The sequence below is a fragment of the Arvicola amphibius genome, chromosome 1 (assembly GCF_903992535.2).
Source record: "Arvicola amphibius chromosome 1, mArvAmp1.2, whole genome shotgun sequence".
In the NCBI taxonomy this organism is placed as follows: Eukaryota; Metazoa; Chordata; class Mammalia; order Rodentia; family Cricetidae; genus Arvicola; species Arvicola amphibius.
Genome location: NC_052047.1, coordinates 15,644,880 through 15,661,793, shown reverse-complemented (window position 1 = coordinate 15,661,793; position 16,914 = coordinate 15,644,880). Strand labels below are relative to the sequence as shown.

At 41.7% G+C, this 16,914-nt stretch overlaps 1 protein-coding gene across 2 annotated transcripts in view; it reads right to left on the bottom strand.

The window, feature by feature from the left end:
• Positions 1-16,914, bottom strand: part of Adamts3 (ADAM metallopeptidase with thrombospondin type 1 motif 3) — a 214,280-nt gene that overhangs the window by 189,278 nt on the left and 8,088 nt on the right. For both annotated transcript variants that reach the window (XM_038330474.1, XM_038330465.1), the window contains exon 3: positions 3,195-3,601. In XM_038330474.1, the coding sequence (XP_038186402.1) occupies positions 3,195-3,601 (407 nt within the window). The remainder of the gene's footprint in view (positions 1-3,194; positions 3,602-16,914) is intronic.

Here is a 16,914-nt window from a genome sequence, read left to right as displayed (position 1 = left end):
AATATAATTTGCCTCCTCAGATTTAAAGGTTGGGAAGCCTGGGATTTGGGGAATTGACTCTGATTCTCCAAAAGCAAGTTCCATACTTCTCATAGAAAATTCCAGGACCCCTAGAAAAAGAAATTACTATTTGTATGAACATGTCTAAATACCAACGGCAAAGTCCACGGGCCTCCAGGACATGCTCTATGAGGAAAAATAAGCTCCATCAATCTTTGCCCTGTCGTCATCCTGATCATCCAGGTAACCCCAACAGCATCAGCCATGCATTTGAGCATCGTTTGTGAGTTGGCCTTCTTTTTCTCTCTTTCTTCCCTTCATAATCTATCATCCTTGTCCTATATTGACCTGCTCCATAGGGACCCTCCCACACTTTTGTTGCATGGGCTACAAACCTCATGAAATCAACCTTCTCAAGCTCTCCCCAATCATGTGACCATACAACTCTGCCACCTTCCCTAGAGGCTTGCGGTTCTTCCCACCCCTTCCTTTCCTTTGCCCTTGATTATGCTAACAAGCACATTCATCTTCTCGATTTTCCAACATCAGAGTACAGCTTTTCCATATAGACAACGATTATCCAAGGCAGGAATACTCTTTCCATCATCTGAGCTCTCACAGTCCCTACTGTCATCTTGCAGCATCCTTGATACCAGCCTGATTCTTTGATTATGATTTTGCATACATTATTTCCGCTTCTCACTGAAGACAAAGGCTAAGCCTGGTCTACTTCAATATTCACCCCATGCATCAAATGCACAGAGCCTGGCATTCGTGAGTGTTTCACTGCTGTCCTAACTTGGATCAGGATTTCTACAGCCAGATTAATTGGCACAATAATCACCAAGTAAGGGACTCTTGAGGGTAGGCTTGGTCTACAGAAAATCTGTGGTCTCAAAGTAGAGCCCCCCACAGGCATCGTGTCACCTCCACAATGTTTTTCTTTTTCTTGTTTCAAGTATAATTTGCCCAAAAGTAATGTAAGGGGCTCTGACTACTGTTTTCACAGCCACTTACGCATTTCCTCAGTACCTTCAAGAAACTATGTCAGTTATTAAGTGGCATGAGATATAAAAATGATTCAATGATGGGCTAACCCGTTACTTTTTATTTTAAGTATGTGCAAACTGGCTGCCTCGCTGCTTGGAAAGGGAGGACAAGGTGGATGACGTGGGTGAAGGCTCAAACCTGGCATAAGTCACACAAAACATGACAATATCATCAGCGACTATGGGGCATGGAAGGACCAAGCAAGCTGTAGTTTAAAAAGCAAGCTTGCAACAGATGAAGTAAATGGGGGTACTTTTACCAATCACATGCCACTTTCTTTTTTATCTCCCTCTATACACTGAGAATTAAAGAGTCTTTCATCCAAAAACGGCCTCATGTTGACCTGGAAACACGGTTTCAGTCTTCTCTTCCTCAGAGTTTCTACAACCTCAACAGTCAGTATGTAAACCAGAAAGGCATGGTCCTCCCCTCTGCCCATCAGTGGGTCACAGCCACTCCCACAAGAATCTCCGTGGAAGCAAACAGTACGGCGATGCTGGCCTAGAGAGAGCAGCTCCAGCTCCCTGGAGCAGATGTCCACCAGCAGCATCTTAAAGGTCAGTCCCCACCAACCAGCTTCTCCAAGTACCCTGCCAGTGGCTACATGGCCATGCCTATTTTTAGGGCCAAACATTTCACTTACCAGATTGAGCTGAATCTACAATTACCAAATGTCCTCAATCACACGCACTGTCGGAGTCTTTCGAAAACAGGCTTGGTTAAAAATGTGCCTCTGCAACCAGACTTACTGAGGCAAGCAATGCAACTGCAACGGCATGTGTTGGAAGAGACCAGATCTCAAAGCAGAAGCCCTGAGGATGTTTTTGTTAGAAGTTGGCAACTGCCCACACAGTTCATTTGGTCCTGCCCAAAGATCCAACAAGGATAAAATGCCTGTGATATTCACCAGATGTGACTATCTAATATTTTTGAAAAAGACATCCATCCATCATTACTGAACCGTTAGCCTTAGCATCCAGGACCCCTGATGCTATGACGGTTCTCCTGCTCTAACCCTCAGAAGCAAAGGTTCAAGGATGAGAAAGAAGAGGAGAAAGAACACCTCCCATCTTTTTCAGTCATACTTTTCCTGTTTATCTTTTTTACATACCATTTTTCACTAGATAAAACCTAATACTGTCATCAGAAGTTAGAAGTATTTTTTTAAATGTGGAAAACCTTAGTGCTTGATAATCTCCCTTGATCTTAAAAGCAGCCCAGAAGGAAATCACTGACCTCTGGTAACCCAGAAAAGCAATGAACTTACCCATTTCCTCCACTCCCAACCAGTTTCCCCTGCTGACAAACCACGTGAATCAACAAGGCAACAGTGTGTTAGTAAGTCTAGAAAAACTTAACGTAAAGCTCATGATATAAGATTATATCAAACATCCCTGTATTTTAGTAAACTTACAAAGCACAAAAATCAGTATGAGCTGTCACTCCTCACGTGAGTAATTTAGTGGTGTGACAGAGCACACGGTAGGGACTCTGCAGAGAAAAGAAATTGTCGTCTAGGGCTTCTAGCAACAGTGTAAACTACCTGCCACTATCATGACGTCTTCCCCTGAACTCACTTCAGAGAAGAAGTTACAAGGTGAAGCAGGCCAACACCTCCTGCCACAGGCCATCAAAGGCTGTGTATGCTACAGGCATGACAGAGATGGGAGCCACGGTCATTTTAGGGATAGCTGCAACGACCTCTACTGACAGAACTGTGGCCAGAGTTGAGAAGACAATGTGGGGAAAGGGGTTGTCTACCAAAGCAGAAGTTTGTTCCGGAAATCTATAGAGAGTAGGGACAATCTGGGGCTGGGTAAGCTCAGTGTTTCTAACCTAGAAATATGATAGCCTAGCAAGAAGGACACTATACTTTTATCAATTATTAGTCACCTTTGTCTAGTCACGTCCTCCCAAAGGAACGAAGTTCCTGCAAGACTCAGGAAACCCAGAAGGTTGTAAGATGGACAAGACAGTATACATAAGCTATAGCAGTTGCAGGGCAGAGGGGGCCTGCCCCACCCACCAAGCTGCCTGGAGTTGGGTTTCCTTTCCACCTCTACCTTGCGAGGCCGAGGACACCCTGAAAGCCAACACCTGCACACTCCTATGTGCACACACACAGGAAAGGAAATGAGTCTTACCAGACCATCACAGTTGCTAATGGCAACAGAGGTTCCTGGAATGTCCATGATGTCACCAACATAAGCACAACTAGTCTGCAGAGGTTCTGATCTCCAGATTCTTTCCGAAGCACTTCCGTGTTGACGGCTCTTTCCGGGGTCAGTGATGTTCCCAGGCACCGGAACTGTCTCATGCCATTCCACAACAGCCCCAGGAGCTAGGAAGCGAGTGTTGGGCTTTAGTCGAAGATGAAAATCTCTTCCAAATGCAGTGACGTTGAAGAACAATTGCTCTGAGTTAGACGACACATCCCTGGGTGACCTCTTTTTGTGATTTGCAGAAAGAATATGGGAAAGATAGTGTCCTTTTAGGTTTGTGCTAACTGGTGTCACCAGCTCATATTCTCTATATCTCTTTATTGGTAAATCTGTGGGTAAAAAAGAGAATTGTAAGACATCAGACAGGAGAGGAGCATAATGTAAAGAACCATCTCAAAAAGCTAAACCACACTTTACAATAAAATTTATCCCTGAGCCAGTCTATATTTATTATATTTTAAGAACTAATATCATTTCTCCAAGGCACTTAGGTAACTCAATCAATTATTTTTAATTTTAAAAAGTGTAGTCAATCATGAACATTTACACCCTGTTGCTATACTTAAGACCATGAATATGTTTCTAAAACTATATTTAGCTCACTTAAAATTAGGACATATCCCTAAATAACTCTGGATTCCCATAAGAACTTTTAACAAAGTTGCTATCACATAAAATGTCTTGATTTCATCTTCTGTCCCTGTATAATGCATTCACCACCCTCCATATGCTGCTTCTGCCCAAATTTAGGATTTATACTCTAACTTTTAATAAACTATAAACTATAGTTTATGCCATTTTTTTCAACATAACATCCCTGACAATTATACACCACCGATAAGGAAACTGAGATTCAGGAAGAGCCTGAGTCAAAAGCCAGGCAATTGTGAAGTTTGGATGTAAATCCAAATTATTCTACAAAACATATGCACATTTGTTTCTCTGCTGTAGTATGGTACTATGGCACAATACAAAATCCTGACTTAAAAAAAAAACACTAAGAAGAATCCACAATCTATAAATTGGCATGCAGCACCACGAGAGTATGGTATTCTTGTTTTGCACTAGCTATGTCTTTGGAACCCACCTTACAACATAGGTGGCCATTGATATACCATACTCAACTAAATCTCCCAGTCAGGGATGTTTCCCCTACGTTAGTTGAATTTATGGACTTGGGAAAGATAAAAGGACATTAGATGTTGGAGGAAGAAGCAAGGGGGCAACGGGCATGATAAAAAGCAGGCATGGGAAGGAGAATATGTGAGTATGGATTTAAGATGCCCACTTGCACAATTCTCACCCCCAAACTAACCCTGCAATGTGCTCATGTTACCTGACAAACCTGACTCACAAATAATGACTGTATATAGAAACTAAACCTTTGTTAACCATTAAAATATTTAGTGTATAGGATCCACAATGAACCAATGATGTGTGAATTTAGTATCTTAGTAGAATCACCGGGTCCTCAAAGGTAAGGTCCCAAAAGAAAGATGAGGCATGTGGTAACTTGAAAATTTTTGATGTATTCGTCAATGTTTTGCTGCCTACACTGGAAAATGCATTAAAACAAAATGCCATTCTTGGTGGCAAGGATAAAGCAAATAGGACATCTGAGAGTATCACTAGACGGGAAGAGTGAAAACTCTGCATAGCCCATGGAGTGCTGGGTCTGACCCGGAGAGCTCAGCCACACATCCCTAAAGTGCCTCAGTGAGTGAGGGCTGCTGATCTCCCTTACAAAGAAGCCCATAGTGAATGTTTCCATCCATCCTGGTGTAGAATCGGGCTGGAAATTTAGGGAATAAACACAAGAGTTAACAGGGGCAGATAGGGGGGAAATGTTCACAGGCAGGTCTGAATCAAGTCTTTGAATGTGGCCTATGACCCAACCAAGTAAGTTCCATAAGGACAAGGGACCACCCTTCATTTACTTGATACTCTAGATATCAATATATAATAATCTAAGATTTTTCTATATATCAGACTCTACTCATTTTTGGTAAGCAGACAACTTTTGCTTTGTCTACGCTGCTAGTCATACTGACTTCTAGTTCCCCTCAGAACCCGTGAGCATCTCCCTGCACCAATACTCTGCTATAACTCTTTCTCCGTCCGTTTGTTGCTTCAAGGGAAGGAGAGAGCAATGCTTAAATTTAATTCATGGATTTTCCATCTCCTCTGAATGGAATTCACACAAAGTCTAGACAACATTGTGAGGCCTGGAATAAAAGACTGGGGGATACAAATGCAGAAGGTCCCACCACACCCAAGAGGATACCAAGAGCATCACTCAGACAGCAGTTATACATCCTAGACCTCTGAGACAGTTCCAGTTCAGACAATATGTTCTGAATCTTTATTTAAAAGAAAGATGCTACATAAAACCTCTCTCCCTGATGTGAAAACATAAATCATTTTTCAAATGTAGACATAAGAATCATTTCTTAAAAGGAACCCTGAATTCCCATTTTCCTGTTGGTAATTAGGAAACCTGGGGAAAGATGAACTCAGAAACCTCTAACGCCCTGGAAATAACTAAGGAATGACCCAATTGCCTGCTATTTGCTGGCAAAATACAATAATACAATGCTCTGTGAATTGTGCTTGGAAATGCACCATTTCTAACACAGCAATCACCATAGGTCAGTATATTATCCCTGTTCTGTAAGTGAGGAAGTGGAACTAAGCCTAACCCAGCAAAGTGAGATACCAAAGAAATATCTCAGAAAGTTTGGGCTCTGAAAGCACAACATATGCTCATCCCCTTTAGCATAGATGGAACATCTTTCTGTCAGTTTCTTACTCAATATCTGATCTATGAAAGAAAGCTAGCATATAGCACAGCTTCAGTAACTTCTATAAAAGGTTTGAAATTCTAGTTCGGGTAGGAGAGACGAGGAAAGTGGGTAGAAACTCAAAACTACCAAAAAGCATTTTAACCTCATATTACAATTATATAAGAAAACAAATTATGTCCAATATTCACTTACTGAATAAAAAAAAATATGCATTTGACAGACCCAACTTCTACAGAGCAGTACTGTGTGTGGTTAGGAATGAACAGCAATATGCAAGACACCAACAAGTTGAATCAACTACCACCTTGACCAAGGTCTTTATATTCCTGTGAGTTTTTCCGCAGTTATCATCTGGATATTAACAGAAATTACAACATGACGTATTTATCAATAAGTTCATAAGATGTCAACCAGAAACTCAGTGAATACTAGTCACCATAAATGTCAAATAATTACTTAAGAGAATAGCATGTTCAATTTTTAAAGATAGAAATTAGACAATTGTCTGAACAATGGAATAGAATTAAGACCCAGAAATAAGTCCACCAATCTACGGAGACCTGATTTTTGATGAAGAATCCAAAAACACATACAAGAAAATAGATAACATTGTCAGCAAGTGATGCTGGTTAAACTGGATGTCTGAATGTAGAAGAGTACAAATAGATCCATACTAATCACCATGCACAAAATTCCAGATGGACCAATGACCTCAGCATAAGGCTAAATATACTAGAACAATAAGTGTTGAATAGCCTTGAACTCACTGGCAAAGAAAAGAATATCTGAACAGAATACCAATAGCACAGGCACTAAGATCAACAATTAAAAAGAAGACCTCATGAAACTGAAAAGTTTCTGTAAGGCAAAGTACATCATCATTCAGAGAAAGTGACAAAAACAGAATGAGAAAAGATACCACTGCCCGTCCAAATATTTTGGAGCTAATATCCAAAACATATTTTTTTAAAGAACTAAAAGAAAGAAGAAACTGAACATCAAGAAAACAAACCAATTAAAAGTGAGGCACAGATCTAAAAGAATTCTCAAAAGAGGAAACCCAAATGGCTGAGAACCACTTAAAGAATGGTTCAACATCTTAGGTCTTCAGGAAAATGGAAATTACAACTACTTTGAGATATCATCTTACACCAATCAGAATGACAAAGATCAATAAAACAACTGACAGTTCATACGAAAGACAATGTGGGGGGGGAATGGAAACACTCATTCATTGCCTGTGGGAGTACAAACTTATACAGCCACTATGGAAGTCAGTGTGGTGGTTCCCTGGGCAGATAGAAATCAATCAACCTCACAATTCAGCTGTACCACTCTTGGGCATTTATTCAAAGAACACATTATCCTACTTCAAAGACACTTGCTCAACCTGTTCACTGCTGTTCTATTCATAACAGCCAAAAGTTGGAAACAACCTAGACATCTGTTGATGGATGAATGGATTAGAATGTGTAGTACTTTTATACAGTGAGAATATTACTCAGACACCATCAAATTCATAAGTAAATGAATAGAACTATAAAAAAGAACCCATCCTGAAAGAAGTAACATAGATGTAGGGAGACAAATATGGTTTGTATTTGCTTATATGATGTTAGCTATCACATCATTAACCAGCAAGCTACAATCCACATAACCACAGAGAGTAGGCAAAGTGTAAGGGACTCAGGAAGAGGGGTGGATATCCCTAGAAAGGGTAAATAGCACAGATAGTTACTGATGGAGATGGAGGGGAAGTGGGAACTAGGATGGGAAGATCAAACAGAGAAGAGGGAAGAGGGGGAAAGGGAGGGAAAACTGGAAGGATGCTAAAATTAAGGGCCATGAGGGGTCACATGGACACCTAACGCAGTAGAAGCGTCCTATAATGTGTACGTATATGAAGGGGACCTAAATGAAACTGACAGATAACTGGGGGATTGAGACAGAGCCCCAACTGAGCATCTCTTGTCACCAAGTGAAGCTTACAGTGTAGGGAATGGATTACAACTAATTGAGTTGTTGGCCAAAGGAAGCTTATGAGAACCCACAAACAAACAAGGCTATTGGCTCTCCATAAACTGAGGGTAAGGCCCCATTGCTGAAGATAACACCTAAACAACTTGTTGAACATGAAGTAGTACAGCTGGGGCCTACGCAGAAACTTCACCCATACATGGTACTGGAAGGTACTCTAGATGCTACCAAAGAAGAAAGGTTAAAAACTAACCCAGCTGCAAATCTTTTAATCTATAAGAGTGACCTGCCTGCAAGATACACTGGTTCAACAGTGCCACACAGTTTATAGGAGTATCCAGCCAATATCTGATTTGACTTAAGGCCTACTCCAGAAGATGTAACCCATACCCAACACTGCACGTGTGGCCAAGAAGCAGAGACTAGAAATCCTGGGAACTTAATAGGAGAAAAGAAACATAGCAATAAAATTACTCCTAACAATATTCAGCTGTACTCATAGATCAGGGCCTTGGTCAGCCAGTATCTGAGAATATGCTTCCTGCAGCAGATGGGAACACACAGAGGCCCATGGCTAGACAATATGCAGAGAGCAAGAGAACTTGGAACACTCAGCCCTTAAAGGGATGTCTCCACCAAACCCCTCCCTTCAGGCTCAAGGGACCCTGCAGAAAAGGAGACAGAAATAACATAAGAACCAGAGTAGATGGAGGACACCGAGAGTATGACCTTACTGATACAACAGGGATGACACACATATGAATTCACAGAGACTGTCACAGCATGGACAGAGCCCGCATGGGTCTGCACCAGATGGGATCTGTGGTGGTTTGAATAGGTATGGCCCCCACGGACTAATGTGTTTGAATGCTTAGCCCATTAGGAGATGGGACCTTGTTGGAGTAAGTGTGGCCTTGTTGGAGGAAGTGTGTCACTGTGGGGGCAGGCTTGGAGGTCACATATGCTCAAGCTATATCCAACATGGTAGACAGTCCCCTTCCTGTTGCCTGTGGACCAAGATGTAGAACTCTCAGCTATCTCTCCAGCACCATGGATGCCTTCATGATACCATACTTCCTGCCATGATGATAAATGACTAAACCGCTGAACGGTAAGCCAGCCCCAATTAAATGTTTTCCTTGATAAAAGTTGCTGTGGCCATGGTATCCCTTCACAGCCATAGGAACCCTTACTAAGACACGGTCCTAGAGCTGAGAGAAGCCCTAGGATAACCCAGAAGCTATCCCCAACTGATAGCCATTTGGAAATGAAAACTTAAGTTTTTTCAAGAGATTTTAACTGGGAAACAAACCACTCTTAAGAGTGGGCTCCATGCCAAGCAGTAGACGATTAACAGGAAACAAATTGAACAGTATCTTTGGAGGTTCTTTGTCCCACAATGTTAAGTCATGACATTTTTGTTTGTTTGTTTGTTTTGTTTATTTTTTTAACCTTATGGGTCCTTTGCATATATACCATGGCTTCTAGTTTTGTGTTTTTATGGGAATCTTGTACATACACGCATGTATGTCTCTGCATCTGTATGTGTTGTGCTTTTTCTTTGGCTTTTTCTTGTTTGGCTGTTTTGGTCATATTCTGATATGTTTGGTTTTGATTTACTTTATTGTACTTGATTATTATTTGTGGGTGCCTGTTTTCTAACAAGAGACAGAAAGGATGGAGATTGGAATAGATGGGGAGTTGGGAAGAACCTGGACATAATAGGCAGGTTGTCTGTCAAAGTGAGACTGGGCTCCATCACAGTCTCTTTCCTAAAGAGAAATATCTTTGATGTTTCTATTTCTCAGCATGGTCAAACTCGGCAGGCAAGGGGGAGACGTTCCTCTTCAAGATTTTCTCAGAATGCAACCCCCCTCCCCCAACAAAGTCCTTCCACACGTTCTCTGGCAGCCTGATTATAGCACAAGTTTTAGGGGGAAAGTGAGTTCCCTCATATCTAAATTCCTCTTTTTTTTTTTACACCATTCCTTATTAGAAAATATTAATCATACACAATAGTGAGTTTATAGCTTTTCCGCATGGGCTCTGACCATGCTGACTCCCCATTACTCTCTCCCTCTTCCCTCCACCAGCCCCCACTTCACTTAGTAGTTACTCTTCCTTCTGTTTTACTATGCTAGATCACTACCTCCCCAGGTACATGTTTAATAGACATATGTAAACCTGTAGCGAGGTATAATCATTGCACACCAACTACATCAAAAGCGGCATCCTGTTTTTACAGAGAGGCTGAGCACTCCAACCCCAAAACCTGTGGAAAGTGGACCCAAAATGCTCTAAAGTCTGAAGCTAAGAGGGATGATCAGATGTCAGAAGCAGAAAATCTACACTTCACTTCATGTGACAAGCTACAGTCAAATTGCTGGCATGATCAAATGTATGGGATTGTTTTCAGCCATGGGATATATGAGGTATACAGGAAGCATAAGTGAATTTCATGTTTTGAGTTGGTTCTTATTATGTAGATGAAAATTTTCTAAAATCTGAAACACAAAACATTTGCAGCCATGGGCATTTCAAGTAGGCGCCTTCAGCCTGTATTTAGAAACATCTGACTTTCTGTTTGAATGTCAACCATGGTAGACTGTCCTAATAACTTCTAAAATTGAATCATTTCTGAGATTTTTGATCCTTTTACACACATCGTGTTTTTAGTATGATATGGTACACACAGTAAACAATCAAAGCAAAACATATTCAAAGAAAACAGCCCGTCTTTCACACTACAGCTGAAATCAGTCGGTTCTCTACTGGGAATCCTTAACTCATCCAAATAAAAACGAATATTCAGCTTGCCCCTGACTTCACCATTTCTGCTCACAGTGTGCTGATAGTCATAAATCAAGTCAGGAAGTTATATCAGATTTTCTTCCCATTATGGTATTGTTCCAGACCTACTGACTTTCCCTACAAACTGCCCCCTCTTTTCTTCTAGTCACTTCTAAGTTCTCATTACCTCACAAAGAAATATTGCCAAGTGCCAAGCCCAAATTCCCCATATATAGATTTCCTTACTAAATATTACGTAAATTATGCCAAAATACTGTCCAAATCTCTGTCAAGAGAACTATTGTAAAGTCCCAGGTCTACAATGCTTAAACTATACCATCCCCTTAGTGACTTGAGTAACCTAAGACTTTCTATGTCCACTCTTAAACATAAAAATGAAGATTACAGTATTTCCTTCGCAGGGAATTGTCTTAGTTGGGGTTTCTATTGCTGTGAAGAGACACCATGACCATGGCAATTCTTACAAAGGAAAACATTTAATTGGGACTTGCTTACAATTTCAGAGGTTTAATCCATTATCTTTATGACGGGTGGCATGCATGCAGGCAGACGTGGTACTGGGAAAGGAGTTGAGAGTCCTACACCTCAATCCACACGCAGCAGAAGGTGATTATGTCCCACACTGGGCATAGTTTGGGCATGGAAGATCTCACAACCCACCCCCTCTCAGGGACACACTTCCTCCAAGAAGACCACAACTACTCCAACAAAGCCACACCTCGTGACAGGGCTACTCCCTATGAGGGCCATTTTCTTTCAGAGCACCACAGGGTTATTATAAAAATTAAATGACTCAATCAATTCAAAGTGCTTAGAATAGCATCTACTACTGAGTATATACCATGCTCATACAGTAGCAGAAGTGTCTACCCTACCCTGAGCTTAACGCCCAGCACCACGCAAGCAATTAATTTTATTAATAGTAATTAATTTTACCATGCTGTTTTTATAAATAGTTTCCCATTATTTCTTGATAGAACTCATAACACTGATATCTTTATTCATATCATACTTCCAAACTGCTAACCAGATACTCTAATAAAACAGAAACTTGGAGATAAAGTAGCTCAAACTAAATCAAAACTTAAGTTAATATTCCAGGAGATTTGTTTGTGTTGTTCCATGACCTCCAATGAAGCTGGGCCTTGGTCTGGAGAACGGGGTCCACGTTCAGCTGGCCAGAGTGGGCCACAGAGTGTTCTGGCCAGCTCAGAGGATATAGATAGACACACAAGAGGAATAAGAAGAGGTCAAAGGAGATGTGTGGCCCTTTCGAGGGGGCAGCATGGAGAACAGAGGTCGTTGATTGCTTTTCTCCATCTCTCTGGGACTCTAGCAGGTTTACACTAATATCTGACTCCCAACCATTTTTTTTATTAAAACAACAATAAAAAGAGCCTACTTTTTATTTAGTTAGTTATTAGAGTTGGACATTCAAATCCCTCTGCATTGCGTTCTCAGCATAATGCCTGTTAGCCTCTGGAAGCCGAGTTGCGCTCAGTAGGCCTGGCTAATCATTCTGCCTTTATCGTCCACTATGCTGGACTACCAGGGGAAAGGAGGGACAATGTGACTCTAGCTGGGCCCCCAGAACTGGCCTCAAGCCCCACCCTTTCCAGAAAACCAGTGCATGAGGAACAGACTTCCTGGTCTAAGCTTCCACGGGTCTCACAGTCAAATCATGTGACACAAATCAAAGCCAACAGTATAAGTGGTTTCTGACTACGTGTGTGTGACTTATGATTTCCAAAAGGCCTCTGGGGCAGAGGCATAGGAAAGTAACTGAGCTGAATGTCCCTTCTCAGAGAGTGGGGAGCAAGGGACGGCTGGCCCTTCTGGGGACTGTGCTTTCTTGGGAGTGAGTGTTCTGTGTGGAGCTGGTCAAGATCCCCAGTCTTCTCATTTCCTTTATAGATTAGCTACAGGTGCTACAACAGGAAAATGTGACAAGTACCCTTCAAAGTATGTTACAGAACGAAACGCAAGTGTCTCATACAGGATACCAAATGTCCGCAGTACATGATAAAGTTCACATCACTGATGCAGTGTTAATTTCCCACGTCCCAGACATATTAGGTGGTCTAATTCATATTAAGGCTTTCCCAGGTACGGGGTGTTAGGGCCCCTTGAGATGCTTGTGTCCTTCCTTCCCCAGACAAGGAAGAGACCTGGGTGGGACGCTTGAACACAACAGGTCTGGAGTCAGAAAAGTCTGCATTTGGGTGTGGGCTCCGGCCTGATGAGTGTTTTGGCATCTTGCATGCAAATTGTGAAAATGAAGACTCACTGAGGGGAATCCATACAACGGCGGCCACAAGACTCAAAGAAAGTTAAGCAATGTGAAGAGCCAGCTCCACTCAGCATAATCCGAATACATAAAAAATTATTTACTATCATTGTCATCAAGAGAAGGAAGCCACCTCCATCCCCCTAGCAACTCTTCTCTGTACCCCTACTCCTACTCCACTGGAATGCCTGCTGTGCCCAGAAGGACTGTAAACCTGGGCTGATATAGGACCTAAAATCCAGGGGAGCTGTAGTAATTCTTGCCCTATGACCCCACCTAGGGACCTAGGATTCTTTCCCAAGAACTGCTGATCACAGCACTTTGGAGAGGCAGCTCACACAGGCGACTTCCTTTATCAGGTAGAAATTCTCAGAAACACAGTAAGCTCGAGAATGAAATCAAACCAGCATTTCGGAGAGCAGCTGAAGAAGCAGCTCAAGCAACAACACACCCAAGTCCTGAACCCAGGGAAAAAGGAATAACTTTCATCACCACTGACAGCGACCAGCTGTTCTAGCAAACAGGAAAAGCAGGGTGAAGAGCGGACTTTAAAGAGGACACCAAATGTCGAAGGCTTAGCAGGGCTATAAACACTTACGGGGAAGGGAACACACATCTTCTCTCCCAGGCAGTTATGAACACGCTGAAATTCTTAACACAGCCAAAAGCCCCATCTCTTTTTGTCCCCTCAATTCATCCCTCTGGGCTCTTATCACCACAAGGCAGATTGTTCTCAGAGGGTCTTTTCTTTTAGCTACACCACTATTTCCGCACTTCAAGCTTCTTCATACAGCTATTTGAAAAACAAAAAGGCCGTGGGTAGCAAACTCATTAAAAAAGAAAAAAACTATGAACATAACAGCGCCTTCCTATTTTTTTTTAATTCTGACTTTTAATAGATACTTGTTGCAACTGTACAATATTTATGTTCTATAAAGTCACTCAGGGGAGAACAGCACATTCTTGAGTATTCTGGAACATTAAATCAGCTAAGGGAAGGAAATACGTTCTTTGAAGAGAAGTATCCAAGTATTTTCTGAGCTACATCTTCAGGGTAACAAGATAAGGAGGTTTGTTTGTTTGTTTGTTTTTTGTTTTGTGAAGAACAAAAGCCCAAATGTTAGCATTCACAGCTTAGATTCTATAGAAACACTTGACTGGCTGGCTCTCACTATTAGAAACTGTAAGCCTGAGAGCTGCATCAGATTGTACAAATCAATACAAATCAATATTCCTCACATTTCTTACTATTTCGGGAGGGAAATAGTACTCTTACTGATTAATACTGTACCTAGAATTTAAATCCATAAATATCAAAATTTGTTCGCAAGTGTTAAAGCTGGGAAAATAATGCTAAACATGCAGAGAGAATTATGAAAGATCTTTATGGAAACATTCTTTCTGACAGCTAAACCTTCAAAATTCAAAATAATTTCGTTTATGAGTGGGAAAAGCTATGAGTTTTCTGTAGTAAAGAGGAGCAGGCCGCATCCTGCCGCCCAGTTAGCTCAGTTCTATTTCTAATGTAAAGGATTCGTGTAAATGTAGAGACGAGACAGGAATGCTCAAAGGGCTATGTGCTGCATCACGCTGTTTTCAAAGCAGAGTGCAGGTAGGGACACATTGCTTCTGGAAACTCTGGGAGAGAACCTGTTCCCCTGCCTTCCACAGCTTTGAGAGGGCACCTGGATTTTGATCTCCTCTCTAGTCTGCAAAGCTACCCCAGACAGAGTGGTCTTGCTTGCACTCCCAAGCCTCCAGCGCTCTCTGGCCTACCTTTCTACTCACAAAGACTACCACCCAGGTAATCTTGGATAATCTATTTTAAGGTCACCTGATTAACCACCTGCTTTTGCCTACCAACCATCTCCTCCTTTACTAGAGACACAGGTTCCAGCGATTCAGAAGCAGGTAATTTGGGTGGGCGGGGGGAGGGGTGAGGGAGACTCTAATCCACCTGCCACAGGCACCATTTCGAGGTTAAGTTTATGACTCAGTAAATCACTATCCTGAGAGCGACGTCTCTTTTGCGAAATAAAATGCGGAATGGCTGACTGGAGGTGCTGACAACAAATGCTGCCACAACTTGGGGACATCAAGCTAATCCTGATGGGAAAAAACAACACAGCAGAGACAGGTGAAAGGGCCAGGGTTGAGAGGAGACTGCTGTATGTGGGGCTGGAGGAGAGGCTACAGCAAAATTTGAACTGTAGCTTCGTCTATGCCTGAATTTGATTATCTTATTGATCTGGGTTGTTGTTTGTTGTTGTTGTTGGTGGTGGTGGTGGTGGTGGTGGTGGTGATGGTGGTGGTGGTGGTGGTATGTGTGTGTGTGTGTTTACCTATGAGAACTGGATTCCTATCACTTATATTTTAAAAAGCGGGTCTGCTATATGAATTTTCCATGAAATGAAGACTAGGGAATTCCAACAAATAATGCAGAGAAAAATGAAAGAATTGAGTCAGGTAAGGTCTTCCATCCCAGTCCAAAAAAAAAAAAAAAAAAAAAAATTTGGAGCCCCTCTCAAGTCTTGGACCAAGTAAAAATAAAGCCTTTTGAAACAGAAAAAAAAATTTTTTTAGAGTCTGGTAGTCTCAGAACCCCCACATTTGCTGAGAGCTCACATGACACTTGAAAGTTCCCCAATCTTGCAACCATTCAGACTTGAGAAGTTTGGCTTAGGGATACTCAGAAAAGCAAGTCTACACAAATAGCCTAGAACCCCCAAACGCAAACCCGCACACTTCTGGCCCCAAGCATTCCAGATGAGAAAGATTCAGCCCGTACCAGGAACACAGCTATGAGTAAGCCAGAAAAAGAGAACTTTACATCTTGTTCCTTACCCAACACCCTTTGCTGCTGTATTCCAATGACTTAAGCAACCCTGCGTTGAGAAACCAGCATGAAGATTGTTTGTGAAAATAAAACTCTCAAACAGAGTATGGTATGCTATGTGGCTGAATGGTTTACAAGGCCAGGGCACAGCAAGCTGATGCTCCTGAAAATTCACGTCGGGCAGCAGGCCTAAGTGAAGGAAATACAACAAAATACCTCGCTTCAAGTAAATGTGTGAGTTTTTATTACATGGTATCAAAGGGGGAAGCACTTTGAAATGTCATATGTTCTGCATACTAACAACATTTTAAAAAATCCTTTTCTAAGTACAAATCTAAAAGATTCTAATACTACCAGCTGTTGGGCTGGCTGTTCACCATGGGACAGCATCTTAGTAAGACACCTCCAGAAAGTAAAAAGTAGCTCAGCATGCCCAAGTTGTACCCAGGAAAGCAACACTGGAAGGCACGATACAGTCATGTTTAAACCACACAGTTCGCACAGCCTGGTCCCTGACCACTGGATAATATAAAGATATAGGAAACCAATAAGTCCTCAAAATGGACTTTGCATGGAATAGAAAGAACTCCAGCTTGCATCGCTGATTATTTCAATTACTGTGTCCATAAATATATTTACTCAATAGGAAGGAAAACTATAAGAAACAAGAGATAGTACCTAAGTCCACAGGGCTGGGGAATTCATATTTTTAATTTTACTTGACCTACAAGTTTTCCCAAGGCTATTTTTGTTTGCCAGTCAATTCCAAAGCAGGATACATTGTTTGAAGCTGCCTGCAATCTGTCTAAAGTCCACACAGATTCATCATGCTGAATTTGTGACAGTCATTTTTATAAGCAAGAGAATGACATTTCACCACCAACTCTGTCTCAGGGATTATAGTTAGTCACCAAGCTCAGGCGCAGC